Source organism: Podospora anserina, chromosome 1 (assembly GCF_000226545.1).
Source record: "Podospora anserina S mat+ genomic DNA chromosome 1, supercontig 4".
Classification (NCBI taxonomy): Eukaryota; Fungi; Ascomycota; class Sordariomycetes; order Sordariales; family Podosporaceae; genus Podospora; species Podospora anserina.
In genome coordinates, this window is record NW_001914853.1 from 1,755,732 (window position 1) to 1,773,091 (window position 17,360).

The 17,360-nt window shown below is 52.8% G+C and overlaps 8 protein-coding genes across 8 annotated transcripts; 4 read left to right on the top strand and 4 right to left on the bottom strand.

The window, feature by feature from the left end:
* Positions 1 to 241: 241 nt before the first annotated feature.
* PODANS_1_19060 (uncharacterized protein) lies at positions 242 to 967 on the top strand (the record flags this gene model as incomplete). The annotated part of the gene is made up of 2 exons (XM_001907334.1): positions 242 to 501; positions 571 to 967. The coding sequence occupies 2 exons, from the start codon at positions 242 to 244 to the stop codon at positions 965 to 967; spliced, it is 657 nt and encodes a 218-aa protein (XP_001907369.1).
* Positions 968 to 2,119: 1,152 nt separating this feature from the next.
* Positions 2,120 to 3,034, bottom strand: PODANS_1_19070 (uncharacterized protein; the record flags this gene model as incomplete). The annotated part of the gene is made up of 5 exons (XM_001907335.1): positions 2,120 to 2,186; positions 2,251 to 2,483; positions 2,543 to 2,782; positions 2,850 to 2,882; positions 3,005 to 3,034. 5 exons carry the CDS (start codon positions 3,032 to 3,034, stop codon positions 2,120 to 2,122), a joined length of 603 nt encoding a protein of 200 aa, XP_001907370.1.
* Positions 3,035 to 5,765: 2,731 nt separating this feature from the next.
* PODANS_1_19080 (uncharacterized protein) lies at positions 5,766 to 7,519 on the top strand (the record flags this gene model as incomplete). The annotated part of the gene is made up of 3 exons (XM_001907336.1): positions 5,766 to 6,526; positions 6,584 to 7,243; positions 7,351 to 7,519. 3 exons carry the CDS (start codon positions 5,766 to 5,768, stop codon positions 7,517 to 7,519), a joined length of 1,590 nt encoding a protein of 529 aa, XP_001907371.1.
* Positions 7,520 to 7,560: 41 nt separating this feature from the next.
* Positions 7,561 to 8,835, bottom strand: PODANS_1_19090 (uncharacterized protein; the record flags this gene model as incomplete). Its single annotated transcript, XM_001907337.1, has 3 exons — positions 7,561 to 7,660; positions 7,790 to 7,895; positions 7,980 to 8,835. Coding segments are annotated over 3 exons (1,062 nt in total), but the record flags the coding sequence as incomplete, so codon positions are not given.
* A 444-nt stretch (positions 8,836 to 9,279) lies between these two features.
* On the top strand, positions 9,280 to 10,900 carry PODANS_1_19100 (uncharacterized protein; the record flags this gene model as incomplete). The annotated part of the gene is made up of 4 exons (XM_001907338.1): positions 9,280 to 9,361; positions 9,445 to 9,470; positions 9,526 to 9,644; positions 9,697 to 10,900. The coding sequence occupies 4 exons, from the start codon at positions 9,280 to 9,282 to the stop codon at positions 10,898 to 10,900; spliced, it is 1,431 nt and encodes a 476-aa protein (XP_001907373.1).
* Positions 10,901 to 11,428: 528 nt separating this feature from the next.
* Positions 11,429 to 11,969, bottom strand: PODANS_1_19110 (uncharacterized protein; the record flags this gene model as incomplete). Its single annotated transcript, XM_001907339.1, has 2 exons — positions 11,429 to 11,696; positions 11,758 to 11,969. The coding sequence occupies 2 exons, from the start codon at positions 11,967 to 11,969 to the stop codon at positions 11,429 to 11,431; spliced, it is 480 nt and encodes a 159-aa protein (XP_001907374.1).
* Positions 11,970 to 12,661: 692 nt separating this feature from the next.
* Positions 12,662 to 13,730, bottom strand: PODANS_1_19120 (uncharacterized protein; the record flags this gene model as incomplete). The annotated part of the gene is made up of 3 exons (XM_001907340.1): positions 12,662 to 12,859; positions 12,923 to 13,089; positions 13,148 to 13,730. 3 exons carry the CDS (start codon positions 13,728 to 13,730, stop codon positions 12,662 to 12,664), a joined length of 948 nt encoding a protein of 315 aa, XP_001907375.1.
* Positions 13,731 to 14,007: 277 nt separating this feature from the next.
* On the top strand, positions 14,008 to 16,604 carry PODANS_1_19130 (uncharacterized protein; the record flags this gene model as incomplete). The annotated part of the gene is made up of 5 exons (XM_001907341.1): positions 14,008 to 14,714; positions 14,767 to 15,081; positions 15,142 to 15,459; positions 15,522 to 15,576; positions 15,627 to 16,604. Coding segments are annotated over 5 exons (2,373 nt in total), but the record flags the coding sequence as incomplete, so codon positions are not given.
* Positions 16,605 to 17,360: the final 756 nt, after the last annotated feature.

Sequence of the window (17,360 nt, forward strand, 5' to 3'; positions counted from 1 at the left end):
TCCAAGATAACCTCTGCTTTTTGTTGGCCAAGTTCAAATGACACGCCGGTTTGATTGTGAAGTTTTCCAGTACATCTTGGGAAGCCTCGTAAACCCACAGGGAGATTCTAGCCCCCCTTCACAAGCGTCAAGATAGTTGTTGAGACAGTGAGCTCGGCCGCTGTTCGCTACGCTGAAGTTGGGGTTCGGCCTCCCCCCCTCCCACCCCGACGCCCAAAAACCAAAGTCGCAAGAGGAGGCAATGGCGGAGGAGACCCAACCCAAAGGCCGCTTCATCTGCTTCGTCGGCAACCTCCCTTACACGGCCACGGCGGACTCCCTCACCGCCCACTTCGCCGCTCTCCAGCCCACCTCTGTCCGTCTCCTCACCGAGCGCGACGACCCCAAAAAGTCGCGCGGGATCGCCTTTGTCGAGTTTGACCGCTTCGACAGGATGAAGACGTGCCTGGAGAAGTTTCACCACACCGAGTTTGAGGGGAGGAAGATTAATGTTGAGTTGACGTATGTTCCCCCTTATCCCCTTTCCCCCTGATGGATGTTTCTGCTGACAAGTTATACGCAAATAATTAGTGCCGGCGGCGGAGGCAAAACCCCCCAACGCCTCGACAAGATCAAGGAGAAGAACGCCAAGCTCAACGAGGAGCGCCGCAGCAGGATGAAGAAGGTGGAGGTCGAAAAGGCCGAGAAGGAAAAGGCAAAGGCTGCTGGCGGTGCTGAGGAGAAGCCTGCTGAGGAGAAGCCTGCTGAGGAGGAGGACGACCAAGCTGGTATCCACCCTTCCCGCCGGGCGCAGGTCGGGGTCGAGTTCAACGAAGATGAGGAGGACAATTTCGGGTATAGCAATGGTGGTGGTGGCAGGGGTAGGAGGGGTGGTGGTGGTAGAGGCGGTGGTGGTAGGGGGAGAGGTGGTGGTAGAGGTAGAGGTGGGAGAGGTGGCGGCGGTGGGAGGAATCAAAAGAAGTGGTAGATCATTTCCACTGCTGGCTTGAGAGGGGGGAAAATATAGGAGAAAATGGATTGGTAAAAAAAAATGGGAAAAGGGAGTGGATACAGGTTTCACACCTGGGCTTCTCTTTGCTGTTAGGTAGATATAATGTGGTTCTGGCTGGTTGGTTGGACAGTGGTGTTCTAAGCAAAAGTTGGAGTACGCTTATGATACCCCTTTTGTTTTCTGGCTGAAAAAGTTGCAGAAATAGAAGAGTGTAGGGCTCAGAGAGAAGAGAGAGAAGAATGGAGAGTTCGTGTCGTCAACCATCTAGGGTGTATCGGTCTTTTTTGAACACGGTGATAAGCTGAGAGAGCCAAGTGAATTCGGATCATCGTGCGGCACCACGGGAAGCCAGTATACGAGACACTAAATTGTCATCAGCATACAAATACAAACAGACACCGCATTTCACATCAAAGCAGTTTCAAGATGTCTTCTTTCGCACGTTCATCAAATTCTCCCCTCCTCCCACCTCAACCCCAAACTACGTTCCCCTCCCCTCCCCACTCCTCCTCCCTCCCCAACCCAGCTATCTACGGGAAATAATAAATAAAAAGAAACGAGAAGCAACGGAAAGAGCCCTAGTAACAACCCCTACAGTATTGACGGTTGGGTAGGATCACCAACGTGTGGAGGAAACACAAAAACGTGAGAGTTCGTTGAGAGCGACATGTGCCTGATTACTCGACACTCTTGTATACCCCCAATACAATATCTGCGGCCATAAAGCCAGAAAAAGGTTGATTCAAACAGCCTAGGTATTTTTGTACCTTGCATGACTGCCTTCATCCCTTCTTCCGTCTAGTCAAGCCTCAAATCTTGCAGGGTATCCCATACTAAAGGTACGGTTTAACCCCCGAACTACACGTCATACTTCATCCACACGCGAAGCCACCCCGGAAAAGGTTTGAAGGAGGTGTTATTGGGGTTGTACTATGGAGGTTGAAGCCAAATAGCAGGCGCAGGCATATGTCGTCGGGTATAGATGGTGTGTGTGTGTGTGTGTGTGTGTGTGTGTGTGTGATTGTATGGTTTGCATTACGGAAAACAATCGTTCGTCGTCGTAGCGATTAGCAAGAAGCACTTCCTTTTTGCTTTTTTTTTCGAATTGAAGACGAGAAAACAAGGTTATTAGAGGAGCGTGCACTTGGACGACTTCTTCTTCGTCTGAGGAGCGGCCTTGGGCTCAATGACGGCTCTGAGGTGGCTGAGTTAGTCTCTGATCTGAGGTGTTTCAGTGGGTAAAAAGATGAATTGCTTACCTGATGGCATAGTCAAAGACGGTCTTGAGACCCATCTGTGTCAAGGCAGAGCATTCGGCGTACTTGTAAGCTCCAATCTCCTTGGCAAGGGCCAATCCCATGGGGTAGGTAATAGGCGACCACCGCTTCTCGGCCATTGTCTTGAGCGTATTAGGGTCATCTCTGGCGTCCAGCTTGGTGCCAACCAGCACAATGGGAATATTGGGAGCGTGATGTCCGATTTCGGGCCACCACTATAGAACGCGTCAGAATATGCGAATGATCAGAACTTGCTCGATAAGGAGGTCCATACCTTGGCCTTCACGTTGTCAAACGAAGGAGGGCTGACGAGGGAGAAGCAGATGAGGAAAACATCGGTCTGGGGGTATGAGAGAGGCCGCAGTCTGTCGTAATCTTCTTGACCGGCCGTATCCCACAACCCCAAGCTGATGGGCCTTCCATCAACAGTCACGCTCGCAGAGTAGTTGTCGAATACCGTGGGGATGTATTCGCCGGGGAAAGCATTTGTTGTGTAGGAGATGAGCAGACATGTCTACCCCACGTCGGTCAGTCAAAAAGTCAGAAGAGCCAAGGAGAGAATACATAACGGGCATCCTTACCTTGCCGACGGCACCATCACCTGTGACGACGCACTATACACGAAGAAATGAAACAATTAGCCTTGCGTTCTCCTCGACGCGAATCTTCATGACGCGAATAGGAGGTTGGGATTGGAACTGGCGGTGTCGGCGCCGGGCTGGCGTTGTTGACGAACCTTGATCGACTGGACGGGCGGAGTGGCCATGGTTGAGAGATATTTGGCTTCTCGTGTGAATTAGTGTCGCTGCTGGAAGGCTGAAAACAAAAAAAAAAAACAAAAAAATAACAACAGTATCGGGCCTCGAAGGTGATGCAGTGATGCACTCGGTGCAATCGAATTCGAAGGGCGGCGGAAGGATGCGGGAGCAGGGTTGCAACGAGTGAGCAAGCGGAGCAGAAGGGCGACAAGAATTGCCCTGCGCTGGATATGAGTTGGCAGATGTGTTTGGACGTAGTTCGGACCACGGTTCTGGATATGGATGATTCTCGACTGCGAAAGGGCAGAAACGGCACCTAGAGGAATCAGAAAAGGTTTTGACACAGGGCCGGAACGGTTTGGTGCCGGGAAAGGAGGTGTGGGATTCGAATTCGGGCGCGCAATGGGGGAGTTGGGACGTTGGGACGCTGGCGGTCCGGGCAGAACAGGCCGGGCGAGTCGAGATAAAGAGCCAGCGGCACTGTGTGGGAGCCTTCGGCAAGGTACTGTCCACCCACTCCAGCAGGACAACAGCTCCCCCTGCGCTGTCGTTTGACTGGCTGGCTCCAAACCTGCAGAACACGGCTCCACCATCGTCGCCCCCGGCGTACCATCGTCTTGGCGGCACATGTCCTGTCTGGGCGGGTCGAGCTTCCACTGGGAATGGGCCCTGGCACTGGGCCACCAGGAGAGGGAGTTTTTCCTCTGACACTTTCGGCGTCAACCGCCCTTGACCAGGCGAGACATGTGAGGGGCAAGCTCCAGAGGTCGGCGCGACGATCACAGGACCGAGCACGACTCTGTTCCGACACGCGATTCGCCTCCAGGGCAACAAGTGTGCCGACGCCATCCCCGCGTAGGTGCCCGCCTCTAGGAGAGCTGCTGTGCTGCTCGGCGCCGAATAGTGCTGTGCAGGGGGAACAATAGGACGACGGGATAGGTTAGAGGGATGACATACCGGATAGTGGCTCAGGAGCTTTTACCTTATCGGATCGCTGTTCTCCAGGTATAGCGATGGCTCCTAAGGTGAGGTGAGGTGTGGTGAGTATCAAATAGCCGCACTGTGTCGCAATTTTGGTGTAGCTAACGTAGGACTCCTATCCCCCGCGAGGTTCAAGGAGTTATCCGTGCAGTGGTTTTCGACTCTTCGAAACGTTTGGCGATGCGTCCTTTGCGGGCCGTGCAAGCTTGCGTCGACTTGGCAGAAATATCTTGCTTTCAATCGTGGGTGGTTGGCAAATCAACCGGAGTTCATCTTTCAACAGTTAAACGCCAGGGGCAGCACGGCTGGTTCTATCTAACAACCTGTCAAGAGGTATGTCTTCAAAGTCGGTATAAGCGACCAAGCTGAAAGCAGCCTCTATGGGCCTCGCCCACCAAGACGTTGTTGCACCACACAGCAATCCGTCTCGAGCGGCACGGTGACCGTCCTCGAACCTGCCCGGCCTCTGATCGCCCGGCCGCCGTCCTGATACAAGAATACCTAGTCATCGTTTCGGGACTAGGACAGCATGGTGGCTCTTCCACAACATCGAGTACACCACCGGATTTATTAACTGCTCAACGGCTTGAATCCCGCGCCCGGATGCATAACGTGGGTACACGAGAGTGGGGTATGATGGAAAAAGTCATCGTATCAATATACATCTATCAGATGGTGTGAATCTTGCTGCACTGTATACCAGTGTTTATTTACTTCGTCGAGCGATTTCGAAAGTTTCAACAGTCATGGACCGAGACGGCGGGTCTGTGGTTCACTGATCGACAGAACTGAGATCATATCTAAGCCTCCACGTTCCCCCGCGGGGTTGGGCTTGTGGAGGTATGTCAGCGGGCATATACGTTGTTGACAGAGGTTGGACCATTTTCCCAGGTGATGGTGCGAGCACTGCGGGTGAACAACAACGAGCCGAGATCAGGACTTCAGGCACTGGTGCGTCTTGACGCACGTATGTAACGGGAGGCTTTGGAGGTTTGGATATGGAGGAGGGCCAAGCGTCGGGGCCATGGCGGAAACACTGCTCTCCTGATTCGTCTGGCTATGTTCGTTTCTGTGACAATCCCTGACAACGCCGCGGGATGGGGCCAAAGCTCACAGTGAGCGATGGACACCATCAACTGTCCTGCCAGTCGGGAAATCCGATGGCCCTCTGTCAGGGCTAGCTATCAGCGTAAGGGCCCAGGTGGTTGACCTTTCTGCTGATACTCTGGTTGCTGACCAACGCGTATAGCATTCCCCTCTGGCTGTTGAAAGCGCCTTACCAACGGCGGCGAAGTCATCGCGGGCCGCAAGTGGCTAACTTGACGCAACGACCGGCTAGGAACATGTCCAAGAGCGAGTCAGACGAGACACCAAGGAAGTGAACAAAAATCTTCCCGAGTCTCATCCATCTGACGTTGGATTGAGATGTTGACTCTGGTTTAGACAGGGCTGTGAACATCTTAATTGTTGCGTGGGGTGAACGCTTGGCACCAAGTCGGTGGTTCAAAGTGGATATCCAGAGGCCTATCAATCGCTTATCGTAGCTCCACAATCAGCTTGTGGGGGTGTGTTATGCGCATCTTGGAAGTTCGTCGCGTCACCCGGGAACAGCTACAACAACCACACGCGTCGATAATGTAGTTGATCTGAGAGAGTAGACGAGGAGCGCCAAATACCATGCTTGTCTGATATCTTGAGATGGGAAAATAAAACAGCAATCACGGTTTCCCCGTTTTCATAACCCACCCGATCTGCACCATGGCCCGCGAAAGTCGTCCACTGGACGCAACACCAAGAGCCGCATCCGCAGACCCTGTATCCAACTTCCGCCGCTCCCTCCTCCTCCAAACCCCCGGCAGCCAGCGCCGTCCACAAGGCCTGTCCGCCTCCGGAAGGAAAAACGCCCCTCCAACCGCAACCCCCCACGCTCGCGCCGCCTTCCGAACCATCGACTCCCGCCGGGCAGCAATCTTCACCCCCCACCGCGCCCGCCGGAAATCAGTGCGCGAAGCCCGAGACTCCCCCCGCGACCTCCTCCTCGGCCTTGGAAGGGTCCTCGCCAAAAAGACAGAGCCGATAGTGACGTCCTCCTCCTCTCCCGGCGACACCCCCAACCATAACCCTTCCGACGATGACGACTCCCACGAGACCACCCTTGGCCCATTGCACATGAGCTACGATGATGACGACGAAGCAGATATTCCCAAGAGACCACGGCTGTCACTGCCGATCGACAGGGACGACGACAGCGGTAGCGACGATCTCGTCCCCCATCGGTCGATGCTCCTGGACAATGAGGACAACTTCACCATGCAGTCGGTTGAGATGCCGCGTAGGGCGTATAGCGAGGGACCTGGGGGCAGACTGTCCTTGAACAGCACGAGGATGAGCGACTTTTTCAATGCGAATGATATGCTGCATAGTGAGGATTTTGGAAGGGAGTCGGGCATGTTTCCGCCGATCAATGTTGTGGAGGAGGAGGGTACTTTTACTATGGCAGATATCATGTCTCCTGAACGGTAGCTACATCCCCCTTATGGAAAACATTGAGATCGGATTCTGACAAGTTTATACAGAATAGAAGACGGCCGTCGAGAAACCGGCCACGAAAGCGACTTCGGCATCCATGTCCCCGTCGATCTAGACGACCAAACCTCCTTTGTAATCAACCCCGATGTGCAATCCTCCCCCGTCCGTCAACCCCCCGACTTCGACGAGCCAGACTTTGCCCCATTGGAAGATGCCCGAAGTGACAGCTACGACGGTGGTGATGGTATGGACAACCACAACTTTGACGACTTCGGAGACCTCCCAGATGCGGAAATGGACGACGAAGAACCTGACAATACCCTCAACGAAACAACCCGCATGACCGCTGGCAACGTAACAGAAACAGAAGTTTTGACCCATGCTCAAAGAGCCGAACTACGCGCTGCTGCGGCGGCAAGAAAAAAGCGCATCAACATCTCCAAGCACGGGATCCAGTACCCTTCCCTTCCAGCGGGTGTGGTTAAACGGCTGGCGCAAAACTTCGCCAAGACGAGCGGAGCCAAGGGGAGGATCACCCCAGACGCCATGAACGCCATCATGCAGGCTTCCGAGTGGTTCTTTGAGCAGCTGGGGGAGGATCTGGAGGCGTATTCCAAACATGCTGGGCGGAATACTATTAATGAGAGTGATGTCATTACCCTGATGAGAAGGTACGTCTTTTCTTTTGTTCTTATTGTACAATCTATGTGTATGTGACGGGGTATCTTTGTATATCAAAAATGTTTTTGGTTGTACATGTGTTTTCTTTTCTTTTCTTTTTCTTTTTTGGTTGCTGACAAGGCTCCTCTCTTAGGCAGCGTCAAATCAACCCACAGACTACGCCTTTTGCTCTTGCGTCACGGCATTTACCACGAGAGTTATTACAGGATCTTCGGATGCCACCGCCTGTCCTATCCAAAAAGCGTCGCAAGGCAAGCGAAGGGGCAGTTCCGGCTGGCGAAGAAGATGAATCCGTGACGTGAGAGGCCTGTATGCCGCCATTGGACCTTGTGAGATTGTTGTTTTACCAGTTCTTGTTCATGCGAACACGACGGGTGATATCCTTTGGTGGCTTCTTGACTACCAGCCAGAACATTATCGATGTGGCCAGAGAGAGGCCATACCTGAGGATATTGTTAGATAAAAGTGCTCATAACGCATTCGAGCACACTGAGGAGGCCGCGTCGCCAAGGCAGTTACGCATAGACTGACCGCCGCGGCATCGAAAGACAGGAGAGGGGCTATATACATACCAGGTGAAGATGTACTGCGCATGGTTGTTGCGCAGGTTGACCTCGGCAGGTCGCCCGATGGGTACACCCTTTTGTTCATACTCCAGAGTAGTGAAATAGTCAGGGTCTGTAGACACACACATATCAGAGTTAGCAAAACCATAGCTAGCTCCCCAACCCAATATATCCCAGATCAAGACTTAAAACCTACTCATAGTCTGCTCAACCCAGACAGGCTGACTCCCAGTCAACTCGGCCATCTGCTTCACATCAGGGAAGTAAAACTCCCCCTTATCCGGCCTGTTCTCAGGAGTGAACATATTCTTCTTCCACGGCTCCCTCAACAACCCCTCCACCGTCACCTCCCCACTGGGTAACCCCTCGGGTCTCAGTTTCTGGTCCTGATGTTTTTTGGAAATCCACCCTCGGTTCACGAGAATAGTAGCACCAGGATCGTCCTTTCGTTCCAGGGGGGTAACGACAATGTATCCTTGCTCGCCGTCGCGCATGCGAGGGCCGATGAGCATTTCCTGATCGTGTCGGTAGTGGCCCGTCACAAGAACGCGGCGGAAGTCAAAGTCGGAGATTGCCGAGGGGTCGATGCGGGGTGGGAGGGGGAGAGGGGGGCGGACGATGCGGTCCTCGCATTTGGCGATCAGGTCTGTCTTCCAGGAGAGGCGCTTCACTTGCCAGGTGCCGAGGAAGAATGCTGTTATGGGGATGATGGCTAGGATGATGAGGCCGGGGCCGTGGCGTTTTCCCGTGCGGACGAGCTCGGGGGGGTTGTCGACTATGGATTGGAAGCCGGGGTCGTCGGCCGGTTGGCGGGGGGGGTCACCATGGCGGCGGGGAGGGGAGGTGGTGAACTTTCTTGGTGTTGATGGCTTGAGTGTGGAGGTGGGTTGAGGCCATTGTGGGCGGGGGAGGGGTGTCCTTGACCTTTGAAGGGACCGGAGCAGGGTGGGAAGTATCCTTCCCGACGTCATTGTCATCCCTGATATATGCCCCCTTATTTTGAAGCAAAAAAGGGGATTTCCAGAAGTGGGATGTTTATTGAGATGGGATTTTTAGTTTCCAGTTTTCCCCAGACCACTGGCCGGCTGAGAGAAACGGATTCGCGCGTCATAATTCGGGGAAGCTCAGGACCCCGTTTGTGTGACTTGATTGGCTGCCCTGTTTGGAGCAGCTGGGTGCCCCGCAAGCAGCGTAATCTTACAGGGGGTAGTCTGGGACCGATGTGGCTTGCCGCTGTCGTGGACAACGTGAACACATGGGCCAGCCATTCATCAATTCCATCCCTTTTGTAAAACGGCGAACCTCTCATCAATTCTATTAGGAACTTGCTCCAGGTTTTGCTTTCAAACGTGTTTTCGGTGAAGATCTGCGGTTTACAGTATCTCATCTTGCCTCGACTGTCTTGTACATTCGTCTCTGGACCCCTACCGCCATCCAATCGACACGTTGACACTGCCCCATCGGCCAACTACATATCGCGGGGGTTGCTGTTTACAATGGCTTTCTTTCAGGGCTCTCTCCAGGAGGGGATCGGCGCGGCGTTGCAGCAGTCCAGGTCTGTTGTCTGTTTTGTAACCGGTATGTCATTGGTATTATTCCAGATCTGGTCTCAAGTTGCTGACCTTATCATAGATGAGCAAGATGAAAGTCAAACATGGGAGAATGGGTATCTCAAGGAAGAAGAGGTGTGTTTTGGCGAACAATGCTTTTGGAAGCTCGTTTACTGACCGGACACTTATCAGATCGTGGAATTGTTGAAGTCCACTTCCGTGACACTTCGTTTGGTGGCCGGATCACAAGAGGAAGGCTTCCTCGCTCAGCTCTACCCATTGCCCAAGAAACCAACACTAGTGGTAATCAAGTAAGTGTTGGGTGCTGAGCGTACATTGAGGCATTCCTAACCAGGCTATCAGAAGCGGACAACTCAAAGAGTACATTGCTGCCGGTGTGCCCAAGGAACTATTCATAGAAAGACTTCGCAAGGCCCTCGCTCCTGTTGAAGCTCCTCCACCACCGCCAACCCAGCCCGAGCCCGTTGCTTCCCCAAACGTTCCACCAGCAGCCCCCGTCGCGACTACCGCTTCCCAACCCGTCACAGCTTCACAACCAGCTCCCATCACAGAGTCCAACGCCAGCAGCTCAGGCCAAGCAACCCCGCCCACCTCCAACGAACAATCCCACGCCCAATCCCTAGCAGCCCAAACCGTGGCCAGAATAGAACGCATGAAGAAGGCCGAAGCCGAAGCCAAAAAACGCCGCGAAGAAGAAGCCAAACGCCGCCGCGAAGAGAAGGGCAAAGCTGTCGAAGACCCAACCAAACCTCCCACCGCTCACAACGCCTACGCCGAAGCCCTCAAGAAGAAGCAAAAGGAAGCCAGGGAAGAACGCCAGCGAATCCTCAAACAAATCGAGGACGACAAAGCCGAGAGAAAAGCCCGCCAGGAAGCTCTCGAAGCTGAGAGGAAAGCCGCGGCGGAGGCTTCCACTGTCCCTCTTGCCCCCGCCAGCCAGCTTCTCCCGAGAACGAACAGAGTCTCTTCCCACGCCGCGATCCAAGTCAGGCTATTCGACGGGTCTACCCTCCGCAGCCGGTTCTCTAGCACGGATACTTTGAAAGATGTTCGGCAATTCGTGACAGAAAATCGAAAAGACGGGAAAGAACCCTTCAACTTCAAGATTTTGCTCACGCCGCTGCCTAGTAAGACGGTCGATGTGACAGAGGAGGAGAAGACGTTGCAGGAGCTGGAGCTGACACCCTCGGCAACATTGATTTTGCTCCCGGTGCCAAAGTACTCGTCTGCTTACTCTCGCAGTAGCGGTAGCTCGGCCGCTTCGACGACTTCGGCAGGGGAAAGGGGGGGTATCTTCCAGCGGTTCATCGGATTCATTCTGTTCGTTGCCAGTTTGATAGGCGGCTTTTTCTCGACGCTGTTTAGTACTTCTGGTCCTGTGGGTGGTGAGCAGGAGTCGGATGGGGATGACACGCCTAGGCAGCAGAGTCCGAATCGTGGGGGACGACAAGGGCAAGCAGCAGGAGGTGATCGTCGTATAGGCGGGCTGGAGAGTGTGAGGAGGAGGGGTGAGCAGCAGTTTTATAACGGGAATTCGGTAAGTTGACTTTGACATGCAAACTTCAAGGGAGAATACGTTTACCAACATAGATCACAGACGAACTTTGAACCGAGACCGGATGAGGAAGAGTAGGAGTTTGATATTTTGTTTTGGCAACCAATAGGATTTTGACTTGGTTTAATGGTGTCCAGGGGTAGGGGGGGTTTAGGTAGTTGATCAGTTCAACCGAATGGATTCTTGCTGCTGTTTTTTTGCTCAACCTCAAGAAAAGCGCAAAAATCCAAATCACAGGGGTATTAATTTGTTGTTGTTGTCCAAGACAGGCTGATGTTTGCGCCGCCGAGTGGTAGTTGGTTATAATGTACAAGTGAGTTGTGAGATGACTGGCTCTCGCATGTGGGCTGTCAAACTTGTTGAACTTGTTGTAAAGACAAGTCTTCCACCTTGAACGCTACCGCACCATCTCACAAAACTCAACAATCCTCCCCTTCAAAGCTTGTAACGATCGTAGTTTTTCAACCATCAAAGCCCCTCTCTCTCATCCCTTGACTCCCCAGCACCAAGACCAAAAACTTAGTACTGAGAAGCAGCCTGCTGGCAAGCCTTAAGCTGCTCGAGGTACCACCCGCAAATCTGCATGTTCCCCTGGTTGTCATCCATGCACTTTGTGAACTGGGTCGTCGCGCCCTTGCAGTTGTCGCCCCAGGTCTGGTTTTGCTGGCTGGCGGCCGAGTTGGCCTGGTCGACGGGGTCGGCAGCGGCAGCGGAGGAGCCGCCGCCGAAGAGGGAGGAGATGCCGCCTCCGATTACGTGGCCTACGGAAGAGCCGATGGCGACACCACTGGACATACTGTTAGTATCACGGATGTCAAAGGAGGGGAGGGGGAAGAGGGGGAGCATACGCAGCAGTAGAAGCCATCTGCGCCATCAACCCTGGGCCCTGAGAGGTAGGGGCACCAGCGGTGGGAGCAGCGGCATTAGGGGCACCAGTTTGGGGACCGGCGTAGGTGGTTGCTGGGCGGGTTTGCTGCTGCTGGGTTGGGGCGGGGGCAGAGCGAGCGGGAACGGTAGGGCGCGCGGGGGCGCGAGCGGGACCACGGGATTGGCGAGGCATTTTGGTTTTTGGTTTGGAAGGAGGGGTGATTCAACGGGTGAATGTGTATGCGTGGTTTGTGGTGTTGAGGTGGTGAGGTTTGAGGTTGAGAGGCGGCAGTTCGGATCGTCGGTATAAAGTCTAGATGAACGCGCCGGGCGGCCACGAGGACGGTATGGGATTTTGCCATTGGCCACTCAGAGGCGGCGCTGAGCCTAGAAGCCAATAGAATGTTAAGGATTTGTTGGTCCCTGCCGGTGGCGGGGCAAAGAAGAAGGCCGGGGGTTAGGGTTTAGATCGCTGTGCTGGTATTACGGAGGATTAAAAGAGAGATATATGATTTGAATGCACGTATTTGGTCTTGGTCAAGACCTGATATGTAGTCTATTACGGCCGTCCACACCCCTAATCCCTCCGCCAACTTGAAGCTTCAATGCTCCATCTCTTAACCAAATAATCAGAATGGACGCGCAGCTGACCCAACTTCCGTGGATTGCCGTTGGGTATCTTGTGTTGTGTGACTTGAACGGGTGTGAGGCTCCAGAAATTGCCTCGCTATGCCTCATGACCCAAGTTTTTCACGATGAGACTCACGCTGAGGCTGTGTCACCTCGATGCTCATGGTCCGCCGTAGAAGTGCTTGGGGGCAAGCTCTGATTTTGCTGTCCACTTGGACTTAGCAGTATGTTGATGTTGAACCCCTTGGGTAGCATTCATTTCTTCTTCTTGGATCCATCACGCTTCGGCCGTTTGGCAATCTTGTTCCCAGCTTCTTCAGGACGAACTTCTGATGTTGAGTCCTCTGCAGGCCGCTTCTTTTCCGCAGCAGCCGTGGCGGCTTTGGCTTCGGCCTTCGCTTTTTCTTTGGCAATCAGCTCCGTCAGCTTGTTCTTGATGTCCTTGTTGTCGGCCTATGAAGCGTGTTAGTCATGGTCGGTACTTATAAGTAGTGGACATGAAAACGCCGAGCATACCAAATCATTCCTGACAAAGCGAGCCACCGCCTCGGTGTTGACCGTGTTTTCACGCTCTTCTGGGGGTGACTCGAGTTTCTGGATCTTCTCAAAGTACTGCCTGACGCGGGTTAACTCTGTGAAAACGGGGTGGCTTTTTGCATCCGTTCCATTTAGGCGCAACGACGCTGAGGTGAATGTCAGTAAGTGACCGGTGAAGTCTCAAGTATGGTAGGTGTATCTTACAAAATATGAGTGATTCAATCGCATAACACACCAAGACATAAAGCTTGGCCTTGTCGAGAAGTGGCATCTTGGACGAAATATCGCCGACATCACTCAAAAGTGGTTGAAGTACTTCTTGGAGTGTGTTGAGGTCCAGCTCCAGCTGTTCCAACTCTGGTGTCACGTCGCTGACGTCCATCGTGGATGCGATTCGGGTGAGCTTAACACGAAAACTACTAATGTCTGTCTGTATTAGATCGAGACTTGAGCTCAATAAGTTGTCGAGCGTGGTTTGATGAATGAAGTCGTCGAAGTTAGATGTACCGTCTGTTTTTGCTGGAAGGCGTCGTTTGAAAGTGATCCACACTGCAAAAATATCGACAGGGGTGTTTGTTTGTTCTCGGCCCAAGCCGCTGGGAGTTGGTGTGGGGAAGGCTAAAACGGCGTGCCTGGCATCGCTTATCTTTATCAGCGCCTTTATGCACTGCAGTCTGCAGCTGAAACCAGCGTGGGGCACAGCTCGATAAGCCGCTGGCCGCTCATCTAGGAGATCCAACAGGGCAGTCAACCATCTGATAAATCCATTCATAAGTGATGATATCATGTATCAAAAGCTACCTTCTTCCTCTCGTAACTTGATATTTTCACACGGCGTGATTATACAAAACTAACCTTGGTTTGGCTTATTCACATTCCAGAGATTACACAAACTCTTTCTAGGTCTTTTTCTTACCACACTCTCACTGTTCCACGAGCCAGCACACTGAAGGACACTCAAACTTCAATTCCCAACGACAACCTGGAGCGTATGTTGTCGTCTCCAGATCGACAACACCCCACCTTCTGAAAAGTCACTTGCTCGGATCATTCAACTTCAATAGAGCACATTTACAGGCAACTACCTAACGAAACTCCAAAACATGGGCGACCGCCGGCGCCCGGGTGCCACGACCGGTGCCGGGTCCGCAGCCGGAGTTCACATTCAAATCCAGGAGCCCCCTGAACGGCGGCCCTTGCTCCCTCATCGCGCCACCTTCCCACACCGGACCGACGAGCAGGTCTTCAGTTGCTTCAGCTATAACACAAGCACTCCCAAGCACCTTCCCGTTTATAACAACATTCATCGAATCAGACGCGACATCATCTCAGTAGTGGAAGACTATCTCAGTCTCGATCAGCTCCGTGATGTGCGCATCAACATCAGCGTTATCCGGCCTTTGGTGGACAAGCTCTACGAACAGGACGATATCTCCATCGTCTACTGTTTATTGGTCAACAGAGCCCAGTTTCTGAACGAACAGAAACATCTCAGCAACAGACAAAATGTCAACTCAACACGCGCCATGCTGTGCGAGCTCATTGCCACCCGTATTCTCAGACGGTTCAATGAGGACAATGACGGGCCAGATAACCTGCTTGTTCTGGCGCACATCTTGATTGCTGGGTTTGAGCCATTTCAAAATGCCCCCGAAGAGATCAGGAGGGAGGTGCAGGCTAGTACAGCATGGCATAAGACGCTTCCGGCTTTGGAAGTGGCTATCCTAAGCGAGGCCAGAGTATTTCTTGCCAGTACTAGTTGCCAAAAAGTGTCAGTCTCTCCCATCTGTCAAGGTCAGAGAAACTGTGCTGACTGAAATCAGGGTTGATGCCATCTATGACGGCCGCGTGATTTACACGCCTTCGAGTTACATGGACTTGATTGCAGACAGATACAAACAGCGTCCTATCTCCTTGTACAATCCCCGAGAAGCACCATTATTGAACCAGTATCGTCTTTTGGTTCCACGGACCAGAAATTACCTCGAGATTATGCAGTTCTTTATTTTGTTGGCGTTATACGTTGTGTTTATGGCCGAGAGAGATCCCACACAGTTCAGCAAGCTCGAGATCTGTTTTACGGTGTACGCCATGGGATGGGTTCTGGATCAGTTTGCCACCTTACTAGAGCACGGATGGTATGTCTAGACCGAGTCTATTGCTACTTTGTCAGTGTCCTGGCTGACAGTCTAATCCAGGCACGTATACGCCCAAAATCTTTGGTCGTTTCTCGACGTCGGTTTTGCCTTCATTTACTGGATCTACGTGTTCCTCCGCATATATGGCTGGAAGACTGGAAATGCCGAAGCTGATCAGCAAGCTCTTGACGTCCTTGCCATGGGGGCACCGGTCCTTGTGCCGCGGTTGGCGTTCAACCTTCTCTCTGACAATATTGTATTCTTATGTCTACGGTCCATGATGTCTGACTTTGCGCTGGTGACTGCGTTGGCCATTTGGTGCTTTTTCGGGTTCTTACTGTCGCTTATGTGGCTCGGAAACGACGCATACTCGCCTTTGTAAGTAACTACATACCTAGATCCCAACCTGCCGCTAGCTAACCATTCTCCAGTGTCATCAGCAAGTGGATGATATACATCTGGTTTGGACTGGACGGATCAGGGATCCATCACTCGGTTTGTTGTCTTCGTCTTGGTCAGTTGTCACGGTACTAACAACAGACCAGATTGAGTTTCACAAGATATTGGGACCAGCTCTTATGGTAGCTTTCGCTTTCTTGGGCAACACCCTCTTCCTCACCATCCTCGTATCGATGCTCTCGACCACATTTGGCACCATCGTCACCAACGCCCCAGCCGAGATTCAGTTCCGCCGGGCCGTACTTACCCTTGAGGGTGTCAAAGGCGATGCCATTTTCGCCTATCAACCACCATTTAACCTCATCGCCATCTTCATCCTCGTACCTTTGAAATTCCTCGCCTCGCCGAGATGGTTCCACAAAATCCACGTCGCGAGTGTCCGTCTGCTCAACCTCCCCCTCCTCCTGTTCATCGCCGTCGCCGAGCGTAGAGCACTCTGGCCCGGTACCCCAGGAGGTCCACCTACCCAACTCACATCTTTCGTCAAAGCCCAAAAGAAGTCCGGGCTTCACTTCTGGGAAAAATGGAGAATCACCTCCCATAGCGATATCTCGACTGTGTTCGAAGTACCACCACCGGAGTCGGTCCTCGAACAAATAACCACCGATGACGACCTAACGCGGCACTTGATCCGGAGGCAGTTCGCCAGAGGAAACAGCCACATAGACTCAGTGGCATCAGAAGCGAGGAAGCAAGCTGCCCAGACGGCGGCGGCAACGACGGCTGTGGCAACGGCTGCGGGAGGTGCGGCGCCGGGAGGCCCCAAACCTTTGAGCAGACGTGATAGCATCGCGCCGTTTCCTGGGTTGAGAGCAGAGCTCCAGGAGGTGCTTAGTGAGAGTGATGAAATGAGCAATATTACCGCAAGGTTGGAGGCGTTGGAGGAGAGCACGCAGAGGATAGAGGAGTTGTTGGAGAGGTTAGTTGGTGTGAAGCAGGGGAAGAGCCCGAGGATAGAGCAAGAGGATGATGGTGTTTCAGAAGCGGGATCGCCGTCTGGGTCGAGGAAAGAGTCGGTTGCGGTTTCGTCAGAGCATGATCCTGGCGAGAGTCCATGGATATAAAAGTACTACCCATTGCGTGTTGAAAGACTTATGGAAGCATGGCGTTGGAGCTATGGGAATATGGTTATGTATTGGGTAGTAGATTAGAGGCTTGGTGGCAGCGTTGTCTTTAGGGTTAGTTTATCATATCAAGATGAGTGAATAACTTGTCCGATTCATCTGATCCTCTGCATTTACACTTCCATTTTGTCTAAGCAGGAGGAGCAAACAGGCAACAACTGCACCCCAAGACTATTGCCTGTGTCACAACGCGCTTCTGACACTTCTCAGTTGCCGACTGACATACTCCTCTCTTTTACACTCATGACATCTGGCCAAGCAGCCCACAACTCCAAACTATATCACTTGTCCTCTTTACAGCAGTGTACAGCTACCACCCTCGCCACACATTGACAAAACACTGAGAAAGAAAATGTGCCAAACAGGCCACTATAAAGACTTCCACTGCCACCACCCTGGGCAGTCGTCACGGTCTCTTGTCACCCAGGCTACAGCTTCGACAACTGCCCCTATCTGTTCAATAGATAGGCAAAGCCATATCCGCAGATAGTAGTGGCGCAGGGGCATCTATATCCCACCTGGTAGGTCTTCCCTACAACGAGGAACAGTTAGGAAGTATGAGGTAATTTGCTGACGATATCGTGGGTGAAATTAGCGACCTTAAGGGACAGTACGATAGAAATTACACGAGAATGCTGGTGAAGAATCGGCATGGATTTCGCTGGGGGTTGGGGCCGAGTAGGCAGGACCGGGGGA